Source organism: Staurois parvus, unplaced genomic scaffold (genome assembly GCF_062004578.1).
Source record: "Staurois parvus isolate SC_StPar_1 unplaced genomic scaffold, SC_StPar_1.0 ptg000827l, whole genome shotgun sequence".
Taxonomy (NCBI): domain Eukaryota; kingdom Metazoa; phylum Chordata; class Amphibia; order Anura; family Ranidae; genus Staurois; species Staurois parvus.
In genome coordinates, this window is record NW_028318623.1 from 1,050,906 (window position 1) to 1,074,315 (window position 23,410).

The following is a 23,410-nucleotide window of genomic DNA, read 5'->3' on the forward strand; positions in this document are numbered from 1 at the left end:
CGCACTGCATCACAATCGCACCCGTTCATGCGAACCGCCGCGGGTGTGTATGTTAACTTAACAACACCTCGAAATTAGTTTGCAAACGCAGTGCGATGTGCATAATCGGATCGCATAGGTGTGAATACCCATGCGATCCGATTCTATTGCAGAATGGTGTGGATGCGGTGTAATTTGAGCCATACAAAATATATGGCTCAAATCGCACCTCACAGAATTCACGTGATTTGCATTGGAATGCGGTGCGGTTTCTGTGTGAATCACGTGATGGGTGCACCGCACAAGTGTGAACCTGGGCTCAGAGTACATTCAAAATTGTGAATACACCCTGTGAGAGCTGGCAGCCTCCCATTGCTTTCAGTTGGGCTGCCTACTTGCAGCTACAAGTGCGAATGTACCAGGGGCGGACTGACCATTTGGAGACTCGGGCACTGCCCGAGGGCCCGGGGTCAGTAGGGGGTCCCATGAGATGCCCCTGGTACCTTTTTCATAGGCTTTTTTGAGTTTGGGCAAGGACACAGGGGCCCCATGATCCCCGATCGCCCGGGGGCCCCATGAGTTGTCAGTCCACCCCTGGAATGTACCGTTAGTGAGAATATGGTGCTAGGCAAAGTAGCAGTCTTTTTTGTCCTTCCTTCCAGAGCCATCTTAATGGCATCATGGGCCCCTGAGCAAAGTAAAGCACTTGGGCCCCTACCAGCCTGCCCCAATTAACACACCTACTCTTAGGAATTAATGTATAATTGTTGATAGAATCAAATATATATTTATTAGCACTTTCAATAAAATCAAGTAGCGGGAGAAGATGTCTTTCCGATTGTAGATTTAGCCCACTGACATGCTACTGCTGTTCCTGCAACCCAAATTCTGGGATTCTGCCATCCTGGGACAGCTTAATAAAGAGCGTGACTGTCCCGGCAAATCCGGGACAGCTGGCGATCTGGTGTAATGCAAGATTATCATGGGGTCCCCATTACCGTATAAATAGATGATGTGATTAAATATACATTTATTAATACTTTTATTAAAATCGATTTTAAACAAATAGCAGGGAAATATGTCATCCTGATTGTAGATTTAGCTCAGTGGCAGGCTGCTGCTGTTCCCGCAATCCAGATTCCGGGATGCTGCCTGGGACACTACAGATACTTATATGTCCTTCCTCCCAGCAAATAAAGAATATATTAGGGTTTTTTTTAAATAGACTATATACAGTAATTAAACATATATTTATTAGTACTTTCAATAAAATTGATTTTACAGGGGAAATGTGTTTTTTCGATTGTAGATTTAGCCCAGTGACAGGCTGCTGCTGTTTCCGCAATCCAGAACCCTGGATGCTGCCTGGGGCTCTGCCATCCTGGGACAGCTTAATAAAATGCGGGACTGTCCTGTCAAATCCGGGACAGCTGGCAAGTATGGTGTATTACAATATTGTTATGGGCCCCCATGCACCTTGGCCCCCTGGGCAGTGTCCAAGCATTAAGGTGGCCCTGCAGGACTGAAGGAAACATAAAATTGTACAATCATGTTGACAAGGGAAAGCCTTTTTAACCACTTGGTAACCGCGCTATAACCGAATGATGGTTACAGCACGGTTACCCAGTTCTGGGAGGGCGTCATAGGATGTCCTCCCAGAATGCGCACCCGGAGATCTCCATGAACGCTGTGTCCTATGGCCACAGCTGATCATGTGATGAGATAAAAGGCCAATCACAGCAGCCTTTTACCATGTGATCAGCTGTGTCCAATCACACAGAGTAAATACAGTTGCCGGTTATTGACAGCACTTTCCTTACGCTGTCACAGAGCAGATCGGCACTAATCATCAGTGCCCTGCAGTGCCGCCCAGCAGTTCCACCCACCAATGCCCATCAGTGCCACCCACCAGTGCCACCCATCAGTGCTGCCCAGCAGTTGCTCCCATCAGTGCCCAGCAGTGCTGCCCATCAATGACTGTCATTGCTGCATATCACTGAAGCATCATCAGTGCCTCCTCATCAATGCCCACCAATGCCGCCTCATCAGTGCCACCTCATCAGTTCAGCCTATCAGTGCTTCCTATCCGTGCCACCTCATCAGTGAAGCCTATCAGTGCCCATCAGTGCTGCCTATCCTTGCCACCTCATCAGTGCCCATCAGTGCTGCCTATCAGTGCCCATCACTGCAGCCTCATCAACACACATCAGTGGAGAAAAATTACCTGTCAGTGCCATCAGTCAGTGTCGCCCGTCAGTGCTGCCTATCAGTGAATGTCATTGCTGCATATCAGTGAAGCATCATCAGTGCCTCCTCGTCAATGCCCACCAGTGCCGCCTCATCAGTGCAGCCTATCAGTGATACCTCATCAGTACAGTCTATCAGTGCCCATCAGTGCTGCCCATCAGTTCTGCCTATAGTGCCCATCAATGCTGCCTATCACTGCCACCTCATCAACGCACATCAGCGCAGGAGAAAAATTACCCATTTGCAAAATTTTGTAATAGAAACAAAGAAAAACTTTTTTTTTCACATTTTTTGCTTTTTTCGCGTTTATAGCGCAAACAATAAAAAAACCCAGTGGTGATTAAATACCACCAAAAGAAAGCTCTATGTGAAAAAAATGCTACACATTTCATATGGGTACAGTGTTGCATGACCGCGCAATTGTCATTCAAAGTGCGACAGCGCTGAAAGCTGAAAATTGGCCTGGGCAGGAATGGGGTATAAGTGCCCGGTAGGGAAGGGGTTAATACACAAAAAAGACTAACAGGACGGCCTATGTATTGGTTTGTAGCATAGATAGGTTTTATTGCTGTAATATATATGTGCCATTATTTATATCCACAAAGTCCATGAACAAATTATAATATATATTGCACATGTCCAGGCCTATGGGGTATTTAAAGCAAATTAAATAAATATGTATTCCGTCTTCTGGTGGGGACTCCATTGATGGATCAATACATCCTGTACATCAGTGCAGACAATGTCGTTGGCGGTGAGTATTCCTAGGCTTTGCTTGTAGCAGACTTTTTCCGGGCTTGTGCGCGATCCATTAGTAATCCTACATAGGACAAAAACATGAACTAAGTGTACATCACAAAATATAAATGATCACAAATGATAAACATCACAAAAATATGCAAATAAAGTCTAGTAATCCAGAAAAACATTTGAGCTACTTAAAATGAAAAGTCACCCTCTCAATCAACAATGACTATTTTTAATCTTTATGCTGCTAGCATTAGTAAACTGATAGGAAAGTATATCATATTTACTAGTTTAAAACTTTGTTTTTTACATTTCTTCAGTTACTTCCTGGTTTCCTGCCTAGGCAAATGATGTCATACATCCCAACAGTCTTCAGGAGGAGAGGGAGGGTTCTCAGCTCAGCCAGTGTCTGAGCTAAGGGCAGTAAATGCTACATGAATCATCTGCCCTTACTCAATATGGCCACTGCCAAAAATGCTAGGGGGGTGTTTTTCAAAATGATTTCTCAGCAAAATAAAGCATGGAGACATGGACGGATGGGGAGTTTGCGTTGAATTTTAACAATGAATGAAATTTCATTTTTGGTTTGTGGTGCTCAGATGCAGTGCAGTTCCACTTTAAAGTGTTACTAAACCCAGGACCCTGCATTCACTATATCCGGTCTCCCCGGACCCTGCATTCACTATATCCGCTCTCCCCGGACCCTGCATTCACTATATCCAGTCTTCCCGGACCCTGCATTCACTATATCCTGTCTCCCCGGACCCTGCATTCACTATATCCGGTCTCCCCGGACCCTGCATTCACTATATCTGGTCTCCCCGGACCCTGCATTCACTATATCTGGTCTCCCCGGACCCTGCATTCACTATATCCGCTCTCACCGGACCCTGCATTCACTATGTCCAGTCTTCCCGGACCCTGCATTCACTATATCCACTCTCCCTGGACCCTGCATTCACTATATCCACTCTCCCTGGACCCTGCATTCACTATATCCACTCTCCCCAGACCCTGCATTCACTATATGTGGTCTCCCCAGACCCTGCATTCACTATATGTGGTCTCCCCGGACCCTGCATTCACTATATCCGGTCTCCCCGGACCCTGCATTCACTATATCCGCTCTCCCCGGACCCTGCATTCACTATATCTGATCTCCCCAGACCCTGCATTCACTATATCTGGTCTCCCCAGACCCTGCATTCACTACATCTGGTCTCCCTGGACCTTGCATTCACTATATCCGGTCTTACCAGACCCTGCATTCACTATATCCAGTCTTTCCGGACCCTGTATTCACTATATCCGGTTTTACCAGACCCCGCATTCACTATATCCAGTCTTCCCAGACCCCGCATTCACTATATCCGGTCTTCCCGGACGCTGCATTCACTATATCCGCTCTCCCGGACCCTGCATTCACTATATGTGGTCTCCCCGGACCCTGCATTCACTATATCTGGTCTCCCCAGACCCTGCATTCACTATATCCGCTCTCCCGGACCCTACATTCACTATATGTGGTCTCCCCGGACCCTGCATTCATTATATCTGGTCTCCCCGGACCCTGCATTCACTATATCTGGTCTCCCCGGACCCTGCATTCACTATATCCGGTCTCTCCAGACCCTGCATTCACTATATCCGCTCTGCCCGGATCCTGCATTCACTATATCAGGTCTCCCCGGACCCTGCATTCACTATATCCGCTCTCCCCGGACCCTGCATTCACTATATCTGCTCTCCCCGGACCCTGCATTCACTATATCCACTCTCCCCGGACCCTACATTCACTATATGTGGTCTCCCCGGACCCTGCATTCATTATATCTGGTCTCCCCGAACCCTGCATTCACTATATCTGGTCTCCCCAGACCCTGCATTCACTATATCCGGTCTCTCCAGACCCTGCATTCACTATATCCGCTCTGCCCGGATCCTGCATTCACTATATCAGGTCTCCCCGGACCCTGCATTCACTATATCCGCTCTCCCCGGACCCTGCATTCACTATATCAGGTCTCCCCGGACCCTGCATTCACTATATCCGCTCTCCCCGGACCCTGCATTCACTATATCCGCTCTCCCCGGACCCTGCATTCACTATATCTGGTCTCCCCGGACCCTGCATTCACTATATCCGCTCTGCCCGGATCCTGCATTCACTATATCTGGTCTCCCCGGACCCTGCATTCACTATATCTGGTCTCCCACAGTACACACAACATGGAAATGCAATTACATTAGTAAATATAAACTACTAAATACCTTTTCCCATCAGCAGTATATAGCAGTCTTGTGACTTCTATCAGCAGAGCATTGGTTAAAGCTTGTAGGAAGAGTTTTCTTTCTGCTCTATGAGTATGCCGAACCCCTGAACTCTGGGCAGTGCTGATTGGCCCTATGCTGATCACATGCACTGTCCCAAGAAAAAAAAAAAACTCTCTAGCAATACACACCAAACTGAGCATGTGCATGTGACCACAGGTTCAGTCTGTATCAGGTGGTCATTTCAACAAGAGGAGGGGCAGAGAAGTCAGGATCAAACAGCCTTTTTACACAATGTCAAGCATTAACCCCTTAGGTTCCACAGTGAGTATAACAAGCATGCTTTACTGCATCTACAGACTGATTGTACTGTTGGGGGTTTAGTAACACTTTAAGGTCTACAGAACAAGCACATAATGAGAAAGTGCACAGGCAGAGGTTGCATTCAGTGAAAATGTCAGAATGACCAGCAGGCCTAGACACATAGGTACGTTTAATTTTTTAAAAAAAAATCATCAGTATCAGTGGGAGGAATAGTGCCCCATCATTGGTATCAGTGGGAGGAATAGTGCCCCATCATTGGTATTAGTTGAGGAATAGTGCCCCATCATTGGTATCAGTGGGAGGAATAGTACCCCATCATTGGTGTCAGTGGGAGGAATAGTGCCCCATCATTGGTGTCAGTGGGAGGAATAGTGCCCCATCATTGGTGTCAGTGGGAGGAATAGTGCCCCATCATTGGTATCAGTGGGAGGAATAGTGCCCCATCATTGGTATCAGTGGGAGGAATAGTGCCCCATCATTGGTATCAGTGGGAGGAATAGTGCCCCATCATTGGTGTCAGTGGGAGGAATAGTGCCCCATCATTGGTGTCAGTGGCAGGAATAGTGCCCCATCATTGGTATCAGTGGGAGAAATAGTGCCCCATCATTGGTGTCAGTGGGAGGAATAGTGCCCCATCATTGGTATCAGTGGAAGGAATAGTGCCCCATCATTGGTGTCAGTGGGAGGAATAGTGACCCATCATTGGTGTCAGTGGGAGGAATAGTGCCCCATCATTGGTATCAGTGGGAGGAATAGTGCCCCATCATTGGTATCAGTTGGAGGAATAGTGCCCCATCATTGGTGTCAGTGGGAGGAATAGTGCCCCATCATTAGTATCAGTGGGAAGAATAGCGCCCCATCATTGGTGTCAGTGGGAGGAATAGCGCCCCATCATTGGTATCAGTGGGAGGAATAGTGTCCCATCATTGGTATTAGTGGGAGGAATAGTGCCCCATCATTGGTATCAGTGGGAGGAATAGTGTCCCATCATTGGTATTAGTGGGAGGAATAGTGCCCCATCATTGGTATCAGTGGGAGGAAAAGTGCCCCATCATTTGTATCAGTGAGAGGAATTGACTGATATTTAAAAGATAACATATAATTATTTCCACATAATCAGTCAATTGTTACAGGTAGCTGATGTGCAACATTGTATCATGCAAGCAGAGACTCTAGACCGACTAACCGACGCGTTTCAGAGGTAACGCTCCTTCAGGGGTAATGGGATTTTTTAGGCAATATAAAGACAAAGTTTTTCTTAAAAAACAACTTTTATTACATAATATATAAAAGATAACACATAATTTCCACATCAGTCAATTGTTACAAGAAGCTGATGTACAACATTCTATCATGCAGAGACTCTAGACCGAGTAATCAACGCGTTTCGGAGGCAACACTCCTTCAGGGGTAATGGGATTTTTTAGGCAATATAAGGACAAAGTTTTTCTTAAACAATTAAAATAACTTTTATTACATAATATTTAAAAGATAACACATAATAAATTCCACATATTATGTAATAAAGGTTGTTTAAGAAAAACTTTGTCCTTATATTGCCTAAAAAAATCCCATTACCCCTGAAGACGGAGCGTTGCCTCCGAAACACGTCGGGTACTCGGTCTAGAGTCTCTGCTTGCATGATACAATGTTGTACATCAGCTACCTGTAACAGTTGACTGATATTTGGAAATTATGTGTTATCTTTTAAATATTATGAAATAAAAGTTATTTTTAATTGTTTTAAGAAAAACTTTGTCCTTATATTGTCTAAAAAAATCCCATTACCCCTGAAGAAGGAGCGTTGCCTCCGAAATGCGTTGGTTACTTGGTCTAGAGTCTTTGCTTGCATGATACAATGTTGCACATCAGCTTCCTGTAACAATTGACTGATATTTAAAAGATAACACATAATAATTTCCACATCAGTCAATTGTTACAGGAAGCTGATGTGCAACATTCTATCATGCAGAGACTCTAGACCGAGTAATCAACGCGTTTCGGAGGCAACACTCCTTCAGGGGTAATGGGATTTTTTAGGCAATATAAGGACAACGTTTTTCTTAAACAATTAAAATAACTTTTATTACATAATATTTAAAAGATAACACATAATAAATTCCACATATTATGTAATAAAGGTTGTTTAAGAAAAACATTGTCCTTATATTGCCTAAAAAATTCCCTTTACCCCTGAAGAAGAAGCATTGCCTCCGAAACACGTCGGGTACTCGGTTTAGAGTCTCTGCTTGCATGATACAATGTTGCACATCAGCTTCCTGTAACAATTGACTGATATGTGGAAATTCTGTGTTATCTTTTAAATATTATTTAATAAAAATTATTTTTAATTGTTTAAGAAAAACTTTGTCATTATATTGCCTAAAAAAATCCCATTATCCCTGAAGGAACGTTGCCTCCGAAACGTGTCGGTTACTCGGTCTAGAGTGTCTGCTTGCATGATACAATGTTGCACATCAGCTTCCTGTAACAGTTGACTGATATGTGGAAATTATTATATGTTATCTTTTAAATATTATGTAATAAAAATTATTTTTAATTGTTTAAGAAAAATGTTGTCATTATATTGCCTAAAAAAAAATCCCATTATCCCTGAAGAAGGAGCACTGCCTCCGAAACGCGTTGGGTACTCAGTCTAGAGTCTCTGCTTGCATGATACAATGTTGCACATCAGCTACCTGTAACAGTTGACTGATATGTGGAAATTATGTGTTATCTTTTAAATATTATTTAATAAAAGTTATTTTTAATTGATATTTTAAAAAAAACTGTCTTTATATTGCCTAAAAAAATCCCATTCCCAGGGGAGTGTTTGTTATTTGTATGCCTCGTATCTATAATAGGCATCTCTGCAAGCTGTCCAATCTTCTATCTATTCTCCCTGCTATAAATATGACTTTCCTTTCAGCTAATTCCGCTGTGCCCCGTGTGCAGCTGACAGCCTCCTCCATCGTTCTGTATACGGCCATTCAGAATCGTCTGGGATAGAAGCATGTGTCTGTCACATGTTCTGACATCATATACCAAATATAAATTCATCGTTCATACACTCCGCTGGCAGCGGCACACATGCATGCATTCCCAGAATCCTCTGCTTCTAATCCTTCTGCCTTGCAGTAACAGGCTGCAGAAGACACGTGTCCGGGAGGGTGGAGGGGATGTAGCTGCCTGACGGATTATCGTCTTAATTCATTATCTGCTTCCCGGACATACTTGTCACAAAATAATCTCATTACTTGCTGTGTAAAGGGGGATTTTTCCATGGCAGGGCAGACAGTCGCAGAGAGATGCATGCTTAGACGTATGCAGACAATAGGCTTTTGTTTGCGGAAATTGTCTGCCGGTGTACTCGCCCTCCGGAGGATTTACCCCCCCCCCCTTCCTAACCAGGCCATTTAACTGACAATTGCGCAACGGTCATGCAGCGCTACACCCAAATGAAATTTATGTCCTTTTTTTCTCCACAAATAGAGCTTTCTTTCGGGGCGGTTTTTATTTTTTGCACTGAAAAAAAAAAAAAAGTTTAAAAAAATCTAATTTTGGCAGAAATTTAGGCCAAAATGTATTCTGCGACATGTCTTTGCTAATAAAAAAATCCCAATATGTGTAAATTAATTGGTCTACAAATTGATGTATATACTGAGAATTTTTTTTTTTTATACTAGTAATGGTGGCAATCAGCGACATTCAGAGGTATTTGATCACCTCTGCGTTGGTTTTTTTTTTTGCGCTATAAACAAAAAAAACTGACATTTGTGAAAAAAAAAACAATATTTGTAACTTTTTGCTATAAAACATATCCAGTAAAAAAAATGTAAAAAATCTAATTTTGTCATAAATTTGGGCCGAAATGTATTCTGCGACATGTCTTTGCTAAAAAAAAATCCCAATACATGTAAATTAATTGGTTTACGTGAAAGTTATAGCGTCTACAAATATATATATACACACTGAGATTTTTTTTTCTACTAGCAATGGTGGCGATCAGCGACTTTCAGAGGTATTTGATCACCTGACAATTGCGCGGTCATGCAGAGTTGCACCCAAATTAAATTTATGTCCTTTTTTTCTCCACAAATGGAGCTTTCTTTCGGGCGGTTTTTATTTTTTGCACTAAAAAAAAAAAAAAAGTTTAAAAAAATCTAATTTTGCCAGAAATTTAGGCCAAAATGTATTCTGCGACATGTCTTAGCTAAAAAAAAAAAATACCAATACTTGTAAATTAATTGGTTTGCGGGAAAGCTAGGGATTTTTTTTTACATTAGTACTGGTGATGATCAGCGGCTTTCAGAGGTATATTTATGTCTTTTTGCTATTAAACATGTTTAGTGAAAAAAATTTAAAAAATCAGATTTTGTCAGAAATTTAGGACAAAATGTATTCTGCTCCATGCAAGGGCGGACTGACAACTCATGGGGCCCCCGGGCAATAGGGAATCATGGGGCCCCTGTGTCCTTGCCCAAACTCAAAAAAGCCTATGAAAAAGGTACCAGGGGCATCTCATGGGGCCCCCTACTGACCCCGGGCCCTCGGGCAGTGCCCAAGTTTCCAAATGGTCAATCCGCCCCTGGCTCCATGTCTTTGCTAAAAAAAATCCCAATAAATGTAAATTAATTGGTTGCGGGAAAGCTATAGCATTTACAAATGGTGGTATAGATACTGGGATTTTTAGTTCTTTTTACTAGTAATGGTGGCGATCAGCAAATGGAGCTTTCTTTCCGTGGTATTTGATCTCCCCTGTGGGTTTTATTTATTTATTTTCCGCTATAAACAAAAAAAAGACCGACAATTTAAAAAAAAATATTTATATTGGGATTTTTTTTTTTTATTCTAGTAATGGTGGCGATCAGCGACTTTCAGAGGTATATTTTTGTCTTTTTGCTATTAAACATGTTTAGTGAAAAAAATGTAAAAAATCAGATTTTGTCAGAAATTTAGACCAAAATGTATTCTGCGACATGTCTTTGCTAAAAAAAAATCCCAATACGTGCAAATTAATTGGTTGTGGGAAAGCTATAGCATTTACAAATGGCGGTATAGATACTGGGATTTATGTTTCTTTTTACTAGTAATGGTGGCGATCAGCAAATGGAGCTTTCTTTCGGTGGTATTTGATCGCCTCTGCGGTTTTTTTTTTTTCGCTATAAACGAAAAAAGGCCGACAATTTAAAAAAAAACAAACAAACAATATACTAGGATTTTTAATAATTTTCATACTAGTAATGGTGGCGATCTTGGCTGAAATTTAGGCCAAAATGTATTCGGTTTCATGTCTTTGCTAAAAAACAATCCCAATACGTGTAAATTAATTTGTTTGCGAGAAAGCTATAGCATTTACAAATGGCGGTATAGATACTGGGATTTTTTGTTCTTTTTACTTGTAACGGTGGCGATCAGCAAATGGAGCTCTTTTTTCGGTGGTATTTGATCTCCCCTGTGGTTTTTATTTATTTATTTTCCACTATAAACAAAAAAAGACCGACAATTTAAAAAAAAAAAAAACAATATTTATACTGGGATTTTTTTTTATACTAGTAATGGTGGTGATCAGCGACTTTCAGAGGTATATTTTTGTCTTTTTGCTATTAAACATGTTTAGTGAAAAAGTTTAAAAAATCAAATTTCGGCATAAATTTAGGCCAAAATGTATTCTGCGACATGTCTGCTAAAAAAAAAAACCCAATATGTGTAAATTAATTGGTCTACAAATTGCTGTATATACTGGGAATTTTTTTTTGTTTATACTAGTAATGGTGGCAATCAGCGACATTCAGAGGTATTTGATCACCTCTGCGTTGGTTTTTTTTTTGTGCTATAAACAAAAAAAACTGACATTTGTGAAAAAAAAAACAATATTTGTAACTTTTTGCTATAAAACATATCCAGTAAAAAAAATGTAAAAAATCAAATTTCGTCATAAATTTTGGCCAAAATGTATTCTGCGACATGTCTTTGCTAAAAAAAAATCCCAATACATGTAAATTAATTGGTTTACGTGAAAGTTATAGCATCTACAAATATATATATACACACTGGGATTTTTTTTTCTACTAGTAATGGTGGCAATCAGCGACTTTCAGAGGTATTTGATCACCGCTGTGTTGTTTTTTTTTTGTGCTATAAAAAAAAAAAATGACATTTGTGAAAAAAACTACATTTGTGACTGCTATAAAACATATCCAGTGAAAAAAAAAATGTAAAAAAATCTAATTTCGTTATAAATTTAAACCAAAATGTATTCTGCTCCATGTCTTTGCTAAAAACAAAATCCCAATACGTGTAAATTAATTGGCTTACATGAACGTTATAGCGTCTACAAATGGCGGTATGTTTACACTGGGATTTGTTTTTATATATACTAGTAATGGCGGCGATCAGCGACTTATAGCGGCAGGAATTCTGACACTGGGTGGGAACTGACTAACTGCCACTGACAACCTCAGTGACACTGATACAGTGATCAGTGCTAATAAAAAGCACTGACACTGTACTAAACGTACTAATGGCACTGGGCAGGAAGGGGTTAACATCTGGGGCCAAGGTCGCTGTTAGAAACCACAGGGCCCCATACAGCTGACCTGACAGCCCCCCCCCCAAAAAAAAAAACCCCCACTGTGTACTATGCTTCAGTTATGTATGAACACAGTGAATGATCACTACCAATCACTCATTGGATTCATTCAGGAAAGAAAGGGGCTGGTAAATGTGACATATTTATTGAACCCGTCCCCCACTCTCCAATCTAAAGGAATCTATTGTGTGCTTGCAGCTGTTGGTGGGAAGGAGAGGAGGGAAGCCGCAGCATTTCAGGGTGAGGGCACACAGGGGGTATTGGGCAACAGGAAGAAACGTATGGTGGACAGGGAGGGTTATAGGTGCGGCAGAGGGGGACAATTACTGGAACTGATCCCCCGTATGGCTCTCTCTACAGCAGCTGAAAGCCAGCAGGATGGTGTGTACACTGCCCCCTTCCATAAAGAAAAGGAGGAGAGGACAGGCGTATCGCCGCATCATCGAGAGGCCCACCCCCGCTGAACCAGGAGGAGCCAGCAAGGTGACTAAGTGCTCGGTCATACCAATGCAATTTCAGATGTGATTTGTGAATTGAAATTGCACCTGAAATCGCATCTAATGAACGCGAGTCAGCGTCTCAACCTGTGCGATTAGCTGCGGCGCGATTTGTAAAGTAGTTCTTGCATGACTTTTTCTGCAGTTTATTGCAATTTTGCTTACATAGAATATAGTGGAAATCGCAAAGCAAATCCCAAGAAATTGTTGAAAATATTCACAAGTTGCAATAAAGTCTTCAGAAATCTCACCTGAAATCGCAGCGGTGCGACCAGACACCCATTGTCAAAGCAGATTGGTTACCCTGCACAGCTGAGCGAGATTTTACACTCCCCTGTTTTAGTAAATCAACCCCCATGTGTGTCTTTTGCTATCCAGGTACCTGTGTATTGGGCAGCTGCGGTGACTGAAGGGGCATCCTACTGAGCAGATTCAAGATGGCAAAAGAAAGCTGGTTTTGTGCGTCCTGATTCAGAGCCTGATTGTCCGACCTGGTAATAAAATGATGAGTATTGATTAATAAGTGCTCATATATCTTATACAGGTTACAGCTACTAACACAGGAATTGTTACATTTTATATATATATATATATATATATATATATATATATATATATATAATATATATATAATATACTGTATATCCTAGCAAAGAGCAACGGCTTGCATCCCCGCTGCCCTATAGCACAAATACTGCTACAGGGCAGCAGGGCTGTGCAAAATCACGTGTGTGTATATATATATATATATATATATATATGTAGTTTTGTACTTCTGTTTAGGAGGCACACGCCTATCCATGCTGCCACTGGCGGCTACATCTGTCAATCACCGGGTCCCTGCCGAAGACTCCCCACCGGCACCCGGCGATCGACGACTATCACTGATGGGGGAGAGGTCTGTATGTAAACACTACAGATCTCTCCCGTCAGCTCCAGCACACTGCTTTGTATGGCTCTGCATAGCATGCCTCCCTAGTAAAACACAGCAGATAGTAAAACGCATACAGTTAACCCTTTGATCACCCCCAGATGTTAACCCCCTTCCTGCCCAGTATCATTAGTACAGTGTCAGTGCTTTTCATTAGCACTGATCACTGTATTGGTGTCACTGGGGATGTCAGCGGTAGTTAGTCAGTTCCACCCCCCAGTGTCAGAATGCCCGCCGCAGTCTCCAATAAGTACATACAGACCTCTCCCCCTTCAGTGATACTCGGCAATCGCTGGGTGCCGGTGGGGAATCTCTGGCCGGGACCTGGTGATCGGCAGCTGTAGCGGCCAATGGCGGAAATACAAAATCACACACACACACACATATATATATACACACACACACACATATATATATATATATACACACACACATTTATATATATATATATACACACACACACACATATATATATATATACATACACACACACACACACGTGATTCTGCGCAGCCCTGCCACTCTGTAGCAGTAGTTCTGCTATAGGGCGGTCGGGAAGCGGTTAACCCCTTCCTGCCCAGTGCCATTAGTACAGTGTCAGTGCTTTTTATTAGCACTGATCACTGTATTAGTGTCACTGGGGATGTCAGTGGTAGTTAGTCAGTTCCCCCCCCCAGTGTCAGAATGCCCGCCGCAGTCCCACTATAAGTCGCTGATCGTCGCCATTACTAGCATAAAAAAAAAATCCAGTATATATACCGCCATTTTTAAAAGCTATAACTTTCACGTAAACCGATTTACACGTATTGGGATTTATTTTTAGCAAAGACATTTTGGCATAAATTTATGATGAAATTTCATTTTTGACATTTTTTTTTACTGGATATGTTTAATAGCAAAAAGTTACAAATATTTTTTTCACAATTGTCAGGTTTTTTTGTTTATAACGCAAAAAAAAACAACAAACACAGAGGCGATCAAATACCACAGAAAGAAAGTTCTATTTGTGGGGAAAAAAAGGGCATACATTTCATTTGGGTGCATGACTGCGCAATTGTCAGTTACAGCAATGCAGCGCTGTATCGCAAAAAATGGCCTGGTCAGGAAGGGAGGGAAATCCTCTGGAGGGCATGCGGTTAATTATTATGTTTCCCCATTTCATATTCCTGATCTGTGCCTGCTGTACCATGTACTTGTATGTAAAAGTCTCCTGTTCTCTTTGTATTGTTTCCTTTGTGTGCAGGGGCAGACTGACAACTCATGGGGCCCCCGGGCAATAGGGGATCATGGGGCCCCTGTATCCTTGCCCACACTCAAAAAAGCATATAAAAAAGGTACCAGAGGCATTTCATGGGGCCCCTACTGACCCCGGGCCCTCAGGCAGTGCCTGAGTGCTCGAATGGTCAGTCCGCCCCTGTTTGTGTGATATCCCTGGTGTTCCTGCCAGTCCCTCTGCTTTCCTAGTAACCTCCCTAGCGGTCTGATTATGCCCATATTTCTGTGCTCAAAGCGGTACTTTTTTTTGCATGGAAATATGTAGTTTTTTTTATTGTAGGCTGTAATTTTTAGGAATAACTCACTGAAATCTGTCCGAACAAGAGTCTAGTAAACATCCCGGGTAGAATAAAACTTGAAACACGAAATCATAAATTATAATTTAATAAATAATCATAAAAAATAATAATATAATAATAATAAATTTAATTCAATAATATAATCAAACCAAAAACACTGAAATTCGAAATATAGCGCCAAGTTCGCACATCACTGAGCAAAGTCGCAGAATCGTTTTCAGTGTCTGATGAGGAATTTCCTCCACTAATCATTATCACTCAATTCTGCAAGTGGTTCTGATTTACTATCGCTGTTCTCTAGCCGGTCTAAAACCGCTTTTGACCTAAAGGGACGCTTTTTGGACGCCATGGACGTTTCTCAGTTTCCAGGCAGAAAGAACAGTAAAAATGCAGGCAGGGCGCCGGACAAAGCACTCGGGACAAAATGTATGTGAAATGGGTTGATACAGGAATGTTATACTGTGTGATTTTAGTCACTTTAGTCACTTTTTGTCATTTTCAAATTTCCCTCTGGTTCCATCTCCCGTACATCCTGACGTCGCAGGGGATGGAACCCATATGACAGATGCCGGCATCGGTCGGAGGACATTGCTGGGGACACTGCAGGAGGGACATCATGGGAGCGCAGGAAAAGGTAAGTGAAGAAGAGATCCCAGAGCAGCGCTGCAGTGTGTTCCCGAGTGTAGCTCGGGGTTACCGCTTTTGGTACTGAAACTTTACCCCGAGCTACACTCGGGAATACCGCCAGGGAGGTTAAAAACTGACTACACTAGGCATGATAGCACAGCGTGTTCAGTTTTCTGGCTGTGCTGGGAACGCAGCCTTATCTTCTCCACCAATAACTAAAATTGTGCTGACCCCCCCCCCCCCCCCACCAAGCACAGCGAGGATCTGAAAACTGATCAGATAGATTAGACAGGTGCATAGTTTTGGTAGATCTAAAGCTCATTGTACAAAGATTGTACGGTCAGATTGTAATGTGTATGGTGACGCTAAGACTCCCTTGCTCAGCCATGTAATGGTTGCGGGGAGACATATCCTGGATCGTCATTGGATCATTCACTGGGATCCATAAAGGATTTAAAAAAAGCTGCTAAGTGACCAAATCTCTATCATCCCCCAGTGCCTGAAACATCCAGCATTGCAGTTCATTTAGCCCGGGTTCACACTGATGCAGTGCAGAATTTTCAGCGTTTTCTGTGAAAATTCCACACCGCAACAGAATTGCACCCCGTTCATGCGAACCACTGCGGGTGTGTCTGTTAAGTTAACAACACCCCGAAATCGGTCCACAAAACGTGATGCGATGTGCAGAATCGGATCACATAGGTGTGAATACCCGTGCGATCCGATTCTAGTGTGAACCAATAAAAGGGTCCTGCACCTTCTTGGTGCGGATGTGTTACGATTTGAGCCATACAAAATGTGTGGCTCAAATCGCACAGCACAGAATTTACATGTGACTTGCAGAGGAATGCGGTGCGGTTCCAGTGCGAATCACATGCGATATGCCGCACCGCATCAGTGTGAACCCGGGCTGAAGGTAGCTATTTCCGGTACAGCAAGGTTTCGTACATGACGGTCTAGGGTGGAATATCAGAGCAGCAAAGTACTGCTGGAAATGACGTGAACATGTTCAGCCGCCGTGGACTTTGGTCTCCGAGTCTTTTTATTAAAACTTAATTTTCATTAAAACAAGTTCACATATTTCAATTAGCACTTCCCGGGAGGTCATTCACTGAGCGCTTCCTCCCAAAATAGTCCCGACACCTTTCTGCGCCTTGTCACCTCCGATCCAGTGCCCACAGATCAGCTAATTGCTGTCATGCCTGTCCATTCCTGATAGTTGCGGACTGCCTTGTCCCAGTGTGGAGAAGCGCAACACACTGCAGGGAACACACAGCAAACAACGTGTACAGCACAGAGCATGCAGTGTACATCACAGAAGGCGTACAGCACAGAGCATACACAGCACAGAGCATACACAGCACAGAGCATACACAGCACAGAGCATACACAGCACAGAGCATGCAGTGTACATCACAGAAGGTGTACAGAACAGAGCATACACAGCACAGAGCATACACAGCACAGAGCATATACAGCACAGAGCATACACAGCACAGAGCATATACAGCACAGAGCATACACAGCACAGAGCATACACAGCACAGAAGGTGTACAGCACAGAGCATACACAGCACAGAGCATATACAGCACAGAGCATACACAGCACAGAAGGTGTACAGCACAGAGCATACACAGCACAGAGCATATACAGCACAGAGCATACACAGCACAGAAGGTGTACAGCACAGAGCACAGAAGGTGTACAGCACAGAGCACAGAAGGTGTACAGCACAGAGCACAGAAGGTGTACAGCACAGAGCACAGAAGGTGTACAGCACAGAGCATACACAACACAGAAGGTGTGCAGCACAGAGCACAGAAGGTGTGCAGCACAGAGCACAGAAGGTGTACAGCACAGAGCATACACAGTACACAAGGTGTACAGCACAGAGCATACACAGTACACAAGGTGTACAGCACACAGCATACACCTCACAGGTGTACAGCACAGAAAGTTTACAGCACAGAGCACAGAATGTGTACAGCACAGAGCATACATAGCACAGAAAATGCACAGTACAGAAAGTGTACAACACGGAGCACAGAATGTGTACAACAGAGACCATACACAGCACAGAATGTGCACAGCACAGAGCATACACAGCACACAACATGTACAGCACAGAGCATACACAGCACACAACATGTACAGCACAGAGCATACACATCACAGAATGACATAGCAGTGTTTATCCATTGCATGTATGAGCTAGAATACAAATATACCAATACGGCATCATTTAGCCCTAAGGGCTCATTTACAAAAGCTTTCCTCTCTGAAGATCACTTTTCTAAGAGCACTTGGCAGGCAGCGAGGATGAGTTGTATCGCCTCTGTCTGCTTTAACCCCTTGAATCCCACACTAGCATGCCACAACCAATACACTGCATGGGCTTGCATGGAGCTTGCAGAGCGGCCCCATTCACTCGACGTATGGAGAGAAGTCGTCCTTCTGTTACCTTGGTTCTGAGAAGGTGTTATCGGCTAATCCAGACAATTCTCTTCTCGCAAAGTCCACTTGTGGGCCAGATGGATAACGGCTTTCTTCCACACCTCTGAGGAGCAATCATTTATTTTTGTTACATTGTTATACATTTAGGAGAGACATTTTTGTGTATGTATGTATGTATATATATATATATATATATATATATATATATATATACATATACACATATACACACACACATATATATATATACATACACACACACATACATTTGCTGCTTCATAGTAATAGCACTGCTCCGTTCACCTTCACCTGCCTTGGCTGCAAGGCTTCTAAGCTTTAAGGCCTGGTTCACACCAATGCTTTTTTGAGTGCTTTTTGCATTTTGCAGAAACACGCTACAGTCCATTTAACATGTTTTCCTATGGAACGTGTTCATATTTATGCTTTTTTGAGCTCCTGCGTTTTTGGAAAGGGTCAGGGACTTTTTTAAAAATACAGTTCAATGGAAATGCCACTGAAATGCATGTAATGCTTTTTTTATTCTGCCCAGCAACAAAAAAAATTCCACTTTAACGACAAAAAAAAAAAAACTAAAAACCCCACCGCAAAACATAGCAAAAACGCACTGCAAAACAGACAAAAAGGACAATGCACGGGTGCATGGGTGGACTGACCATTTAGAAACTTGGGCACTGCCCGAGGGCCCGGGGTCAGTAGGGGGCCCCATGAGATGCCCCTGGTACCTTTTTCATAGGCTTTTTTGAGTTTGGGCAAGGACACAGGGGCCCCATGATCCCCTATTGCCCAAGGGCCCCATGAATTGTCAGTCCACCCCTGCATGGGTGTGAACCAGTACTAAAGGCTCATTTGGGTCTACACTATATTGCCCAACGTATTGGTCGGCCGGCCTTTCCGCGCACATGAACTTTCATGGCATCCCAGTCTTAGTCCGTAGGGTTCAATATTGAGTTGGCCCCGCCCTTTGCAGCTATAACAGCTTCAACTCTTCTGGGAAGGCCGTCCACAAGGTTTAGGAGGGTGTCTATGGGAAGGTTGGACCATTCTTCCAGAAGCACATTTGTGAGGTCAGGCACTGATGTCGGGGGAGGAGGCCTGGCACGCAGTCTCCGCTCTAATTCATCCCAAAGGTGTTCTATGGGGTTGAGGTCAGGACTCTGTGCAGGACAGTCAAGTTCCTCCACCCCAAACTGGCTCCTCCATGTCTTTATGGACCTTGCTTTGTGCACTGGTGCGCAGTCATGTTGGAAAAGGAAGGGTCCATCCCCAAACTCTTCCCACAAAGTTGGGAGCATGAAATTATCCAAAATGTCTTGGTATGCTGAAGAGTTCTATTCACTGGAACTAGGGGGCCAAGCCCAACCCCTGAAGAACAACCCCACACCATAATCCCCCCTCCACCAAACTTTACACTTGGCACAATGCAGTCAGACAAGTACCATTCTGGTAACCGCCAAACCCAGACATGTCCATTGGATTGCCAGACAGAGAAGCGTGATTGGTCACTCCAGAGAACACATATTCACGGCTCTAGAGTCCAGTGGTGGCGTGCTTTACGCCACTGCATCTGACGCTTTGCATTGCACTTGGTGATGTAAGGCTTGGATGCAGCTGCTCGGCCATGGAAACCCATTTTATGTGTCCTACCACTTGGTGGCTGAGTTGCTGTTGTTCCCAGTTGCTTCCACTTTGTTATAATCCCACTAACAGTTGAGCGTGGAATATTTAGTAGCCAGGAAATGTCACGGATGGACTTATTGCACAGGTGACAACCTATCACGGGACCACGCTTGGAGTCACTGAGCTCCTGAGAGCGACCCATTCTTTCACCAATGTTTGTAGAAGCAGTCTGCATGCCTAGGGGATGGATTGTATACACCTGTGTCCATGGAGGGGATTGGAACACCTGAATCACATGATTGGGTCAATACGTTTTTGGCAATATAGTGTATGTGTGTGCATAAAAATAAAGTATTTCATGGTTTTAAACCATGGACAATGAGAGCCTGAAAATAGGTCCTAGGGAGCATACAGCCTGCCATACAAGTGAATGCCAATGCACAGAAGCAGAGGTCTCCAAATTTTCTAAACAAATTTTTAAAATTTAGGGGGCCAGTCTGTGGCCAGTAGGAAATGAAAATGTCAGTGTCAGTGGGAGGAATAGTGCCCCATCATTGGTGTCAGTGGGAGGAATAGTGCCCCATCATTGGAATCAGTGGGAGGAATAGTGGCTCATCATAGGTATCAGTGGAGGAATAGTGCCCCATCATTGGTGTCAGTGGGAGGAATAGTGCCCCATCAGTGGAGGAATAGTGCCCCATCATTGGTATCAGTGGGAGGAATAGTGCCCCGTCATTGGTATCAGTGGGAGGAATAGTGTCCCATCATTGGTATCAGTGGGAGGAATAGTGCCCCATCATTGGTATCAGTGGGAGGAATAGTGCCCCGTCATTGGTATCAGTGGGAGGAATAGTGCCCCATCATTGCTATCAGTGGGGGGAATAGTGCCCCATCATTGGTGTCAGTGGGAGGAATAGTGCCCCATCATTGGTATCAGTGGGAGGAATAGTGCCCCATCATTGCTATCAGTGGGGGGAATAGTGCCCCATCATTGGTATCAGTGGGAGGAATAGTGCCCCATCATTGGTATCAGTGGGAGGAATAGTGCCCCATCATTGGTGTCAGTGGGAGGAATAGTTCCCCATCATTGGTGTCAGTGGGAGGAATAGTGTCCCATCATTGGTATCAGTGGGAGGAATAGTATCCCATCATTGGTATCCGTGGGAGGAATAGTGCCCCATCATTGGTATCAGTGGGAGGAATAGTGCCCCATCATTGGTGTCAGTGGCAGGAATAGTGCCCCATCATTGGTATCAGTGGGAGGAATAGTGCCCCATCATTGGTGTCAGTGGAATAGTGCCCCATCATTGGTGTCAGTGGGAGGAATAGTGACCCATCATTGGTATCAGTGGAAGGAATAGTGCCCCATTATTGGCGTCACTGGGAGGAATAGTGCCCAATCATTGGTGTCAGTGGTAGGAATAGTGCCCCATCATTGGTGTCAGTAAGAGGAATAGTGCCCCATCATTGGTTTCAGTGGTAGGAATAGTGCCCCATCATTGGTGTCAGTGGGAGTAATAGTGCCCCATTGTTGTTGTCAGTGTAAGGAATACTGCCCCATTGTTGGTATCAGCGGGAGGAATAGTGCCCCATCATTGGTGTCAGTGGGAGGAATAGAGCTCCATCATTGGTGTCAGTAAGAGGAATAGTGCCCCATTTTTGTTGTCAGTGTAAGGAATACTGCCCCATTGTTGGTGTCAGTGGGAGGAATACTGCCCCATTGTTGGTGTCAGTGGGAGGAATACTGCCCCGTTGTTGGAAGGAATATATGAAGGAATATTACCCCATCAATGGTGTCAGTGAGAGGACTGTTGGTGTCAGTGGCAGGAACTATGCCCCACTGTTGCTGACAATGGGGACAGATAAAAGCAAGCAAAGGGCTGCATTCGGGCCTCAGGCTGCAGTTTGGAGATCACTGCACAGAAGTACCCGGGTGGAGTCTGAGTTCTAACGTCATCACGCTGTTTTTGCATACCAGGAAGCTGGATTGGTTCCCGGGACCAGAGATTTTCTAACAGGTTCCCATCTCCGCGTTTTTCACCCGGTGCGTTTTTTGGAAAGGGCCAGGGACTTTTTTAAACGCAAAACGTTGCGTTTTTTGTTCTATAGACTTCAATGGAGACGCTGCAGAAAAGCACGTAGTGCGTTTTTGTTGTGTTTTTGACGCATTTTGTGTTTTGCTGTTTAATCTGCCCAGCAACAAGTTGGGGAACAATCCTAAAAAAAACAAAAACGAATGCAGCCGCCACATCTAGAGATTGGTGAACGGCAATACATCACATTCTTGGATTTGTGTTTAATACGGCTTTAATAGAACACAGCAATATATACTCAGATTTTCCTTTTGCAGAGGATCTTTCATTTCAATTCCTTTAAAGTCATTTGTATCCCTTCCATCTGTAGCGCTGATCCCGGGCCACAGGAAGCACATAATGAAATGAGCTAAATAAATAATAACTTCTCAGAAGGTCACAAGCTGGAGACAAAATGGCGGCTCCCTGGGGGCCTCAGCTGGGCTTCTCTCACCTGTTTCATTCTCTGTGGAACTAATAGACGGGAAACAATGGTCGCTTGTCACAAGAGAAGGTCTTGGCACAAATATTATGGGATTATGCCATTTACTATTTATTAATACGAGGTGGTATCAAAACGTTTTCGAGACAGTTAGTTTTATAACAGATGGCAGCAGAAGGTGTCACGCACAGTCACAGGGAGCACCAACCTTCATAAGTCAGTGTGCCAAAAGACATTGTCCTGTGTACATCAGGAGCTGTGCAACTGGTGCTATGCTGACCACGTGCAATTATTAGCAAGTTAGAACAATGAGCAAAATTGAAATTCAGCTTGTTCTCTAATGTTTTAGGCACTAACGTGACCCTAGACCTCGGACCCTGAACTCACTATATCCGGTCTCCCCGGACCCTGCATTCACTATATCCGGTCTCCCCGGACCCTGCATTCACTGTATCCGGTCTCCCAGGATCCTGCATTCACTGTATCCGGTCTCCCCGGACCCTGCATTCACTGTATCCGGTCTCACCGGACCCTGCATTCACTATATCCGGTCTCCCCGGACCCCTCATTCACTATATCCGGTCTCCCCGGACCCCTCATTCACTATATCCGGTCTCCCCGGACCCTGCATTCACTATATCCGGTCTCCCCGGACCCTGCATTCACTATATCCACTCTCCCCAGACCCTGCATTCACTATATCTGCTCTCCCCGGACCCTGCATTCACTGTATCCGGTCTCACCGGACCCTGCATTCACTATATCCGGTCTCCACGGACCCTGCATTCACTATATCTGGTCTCCCAGGACCATGCATTCACTATATCTGGTCTCACCAGACCCTGCATTCACTATATCTGGTCTCACCAGACCCTGCATTCACTATATCCGGTCTCACCGGACCCTGCATTCACTATATCTGGTCTCCCCGGTCCCTGCATTCACTATATCTGGTCTCCCAGGACCCTGCATTCACTATATTCAGTCTCCCCGGACCCTGCATTCACTATATCT

General features: G+C 43.9%; 1 protein-coding gene across 1 annotated transcript in view; it reads right to left on the minus strand.

Annotated features, from left to right (window-relative positions):
- Positions 1-2,763: 2,763 nt before the first annotated feature.
- LOC149443841 (uncharacterized) overlaps positions 2,764-23,410 on the minus strand; it is a 32,662-nt gene continuing 12,015 nt past the window's right edge. The window contains exons 4-6 of the mRNA XM_089655139.1: positions 18,252-18,347; positions 13,040-13,148; positions 2,764-3,046 (exon numbers count right to left, since the gene is read on the minus strand). Of these exons, the coding sequence (XP_089511265.1) occupies positions 3,038-3,046; positions 13,040-13,148; positions 18,252-18,347 (214 nt within the window). The 3' untranslated portion in view covers positions 2,764-3,037. The remainder of the gene's footprint in view (positions 3,047-13,039; positions 13,149-18,251; positions 18,348-23,410) is intronic.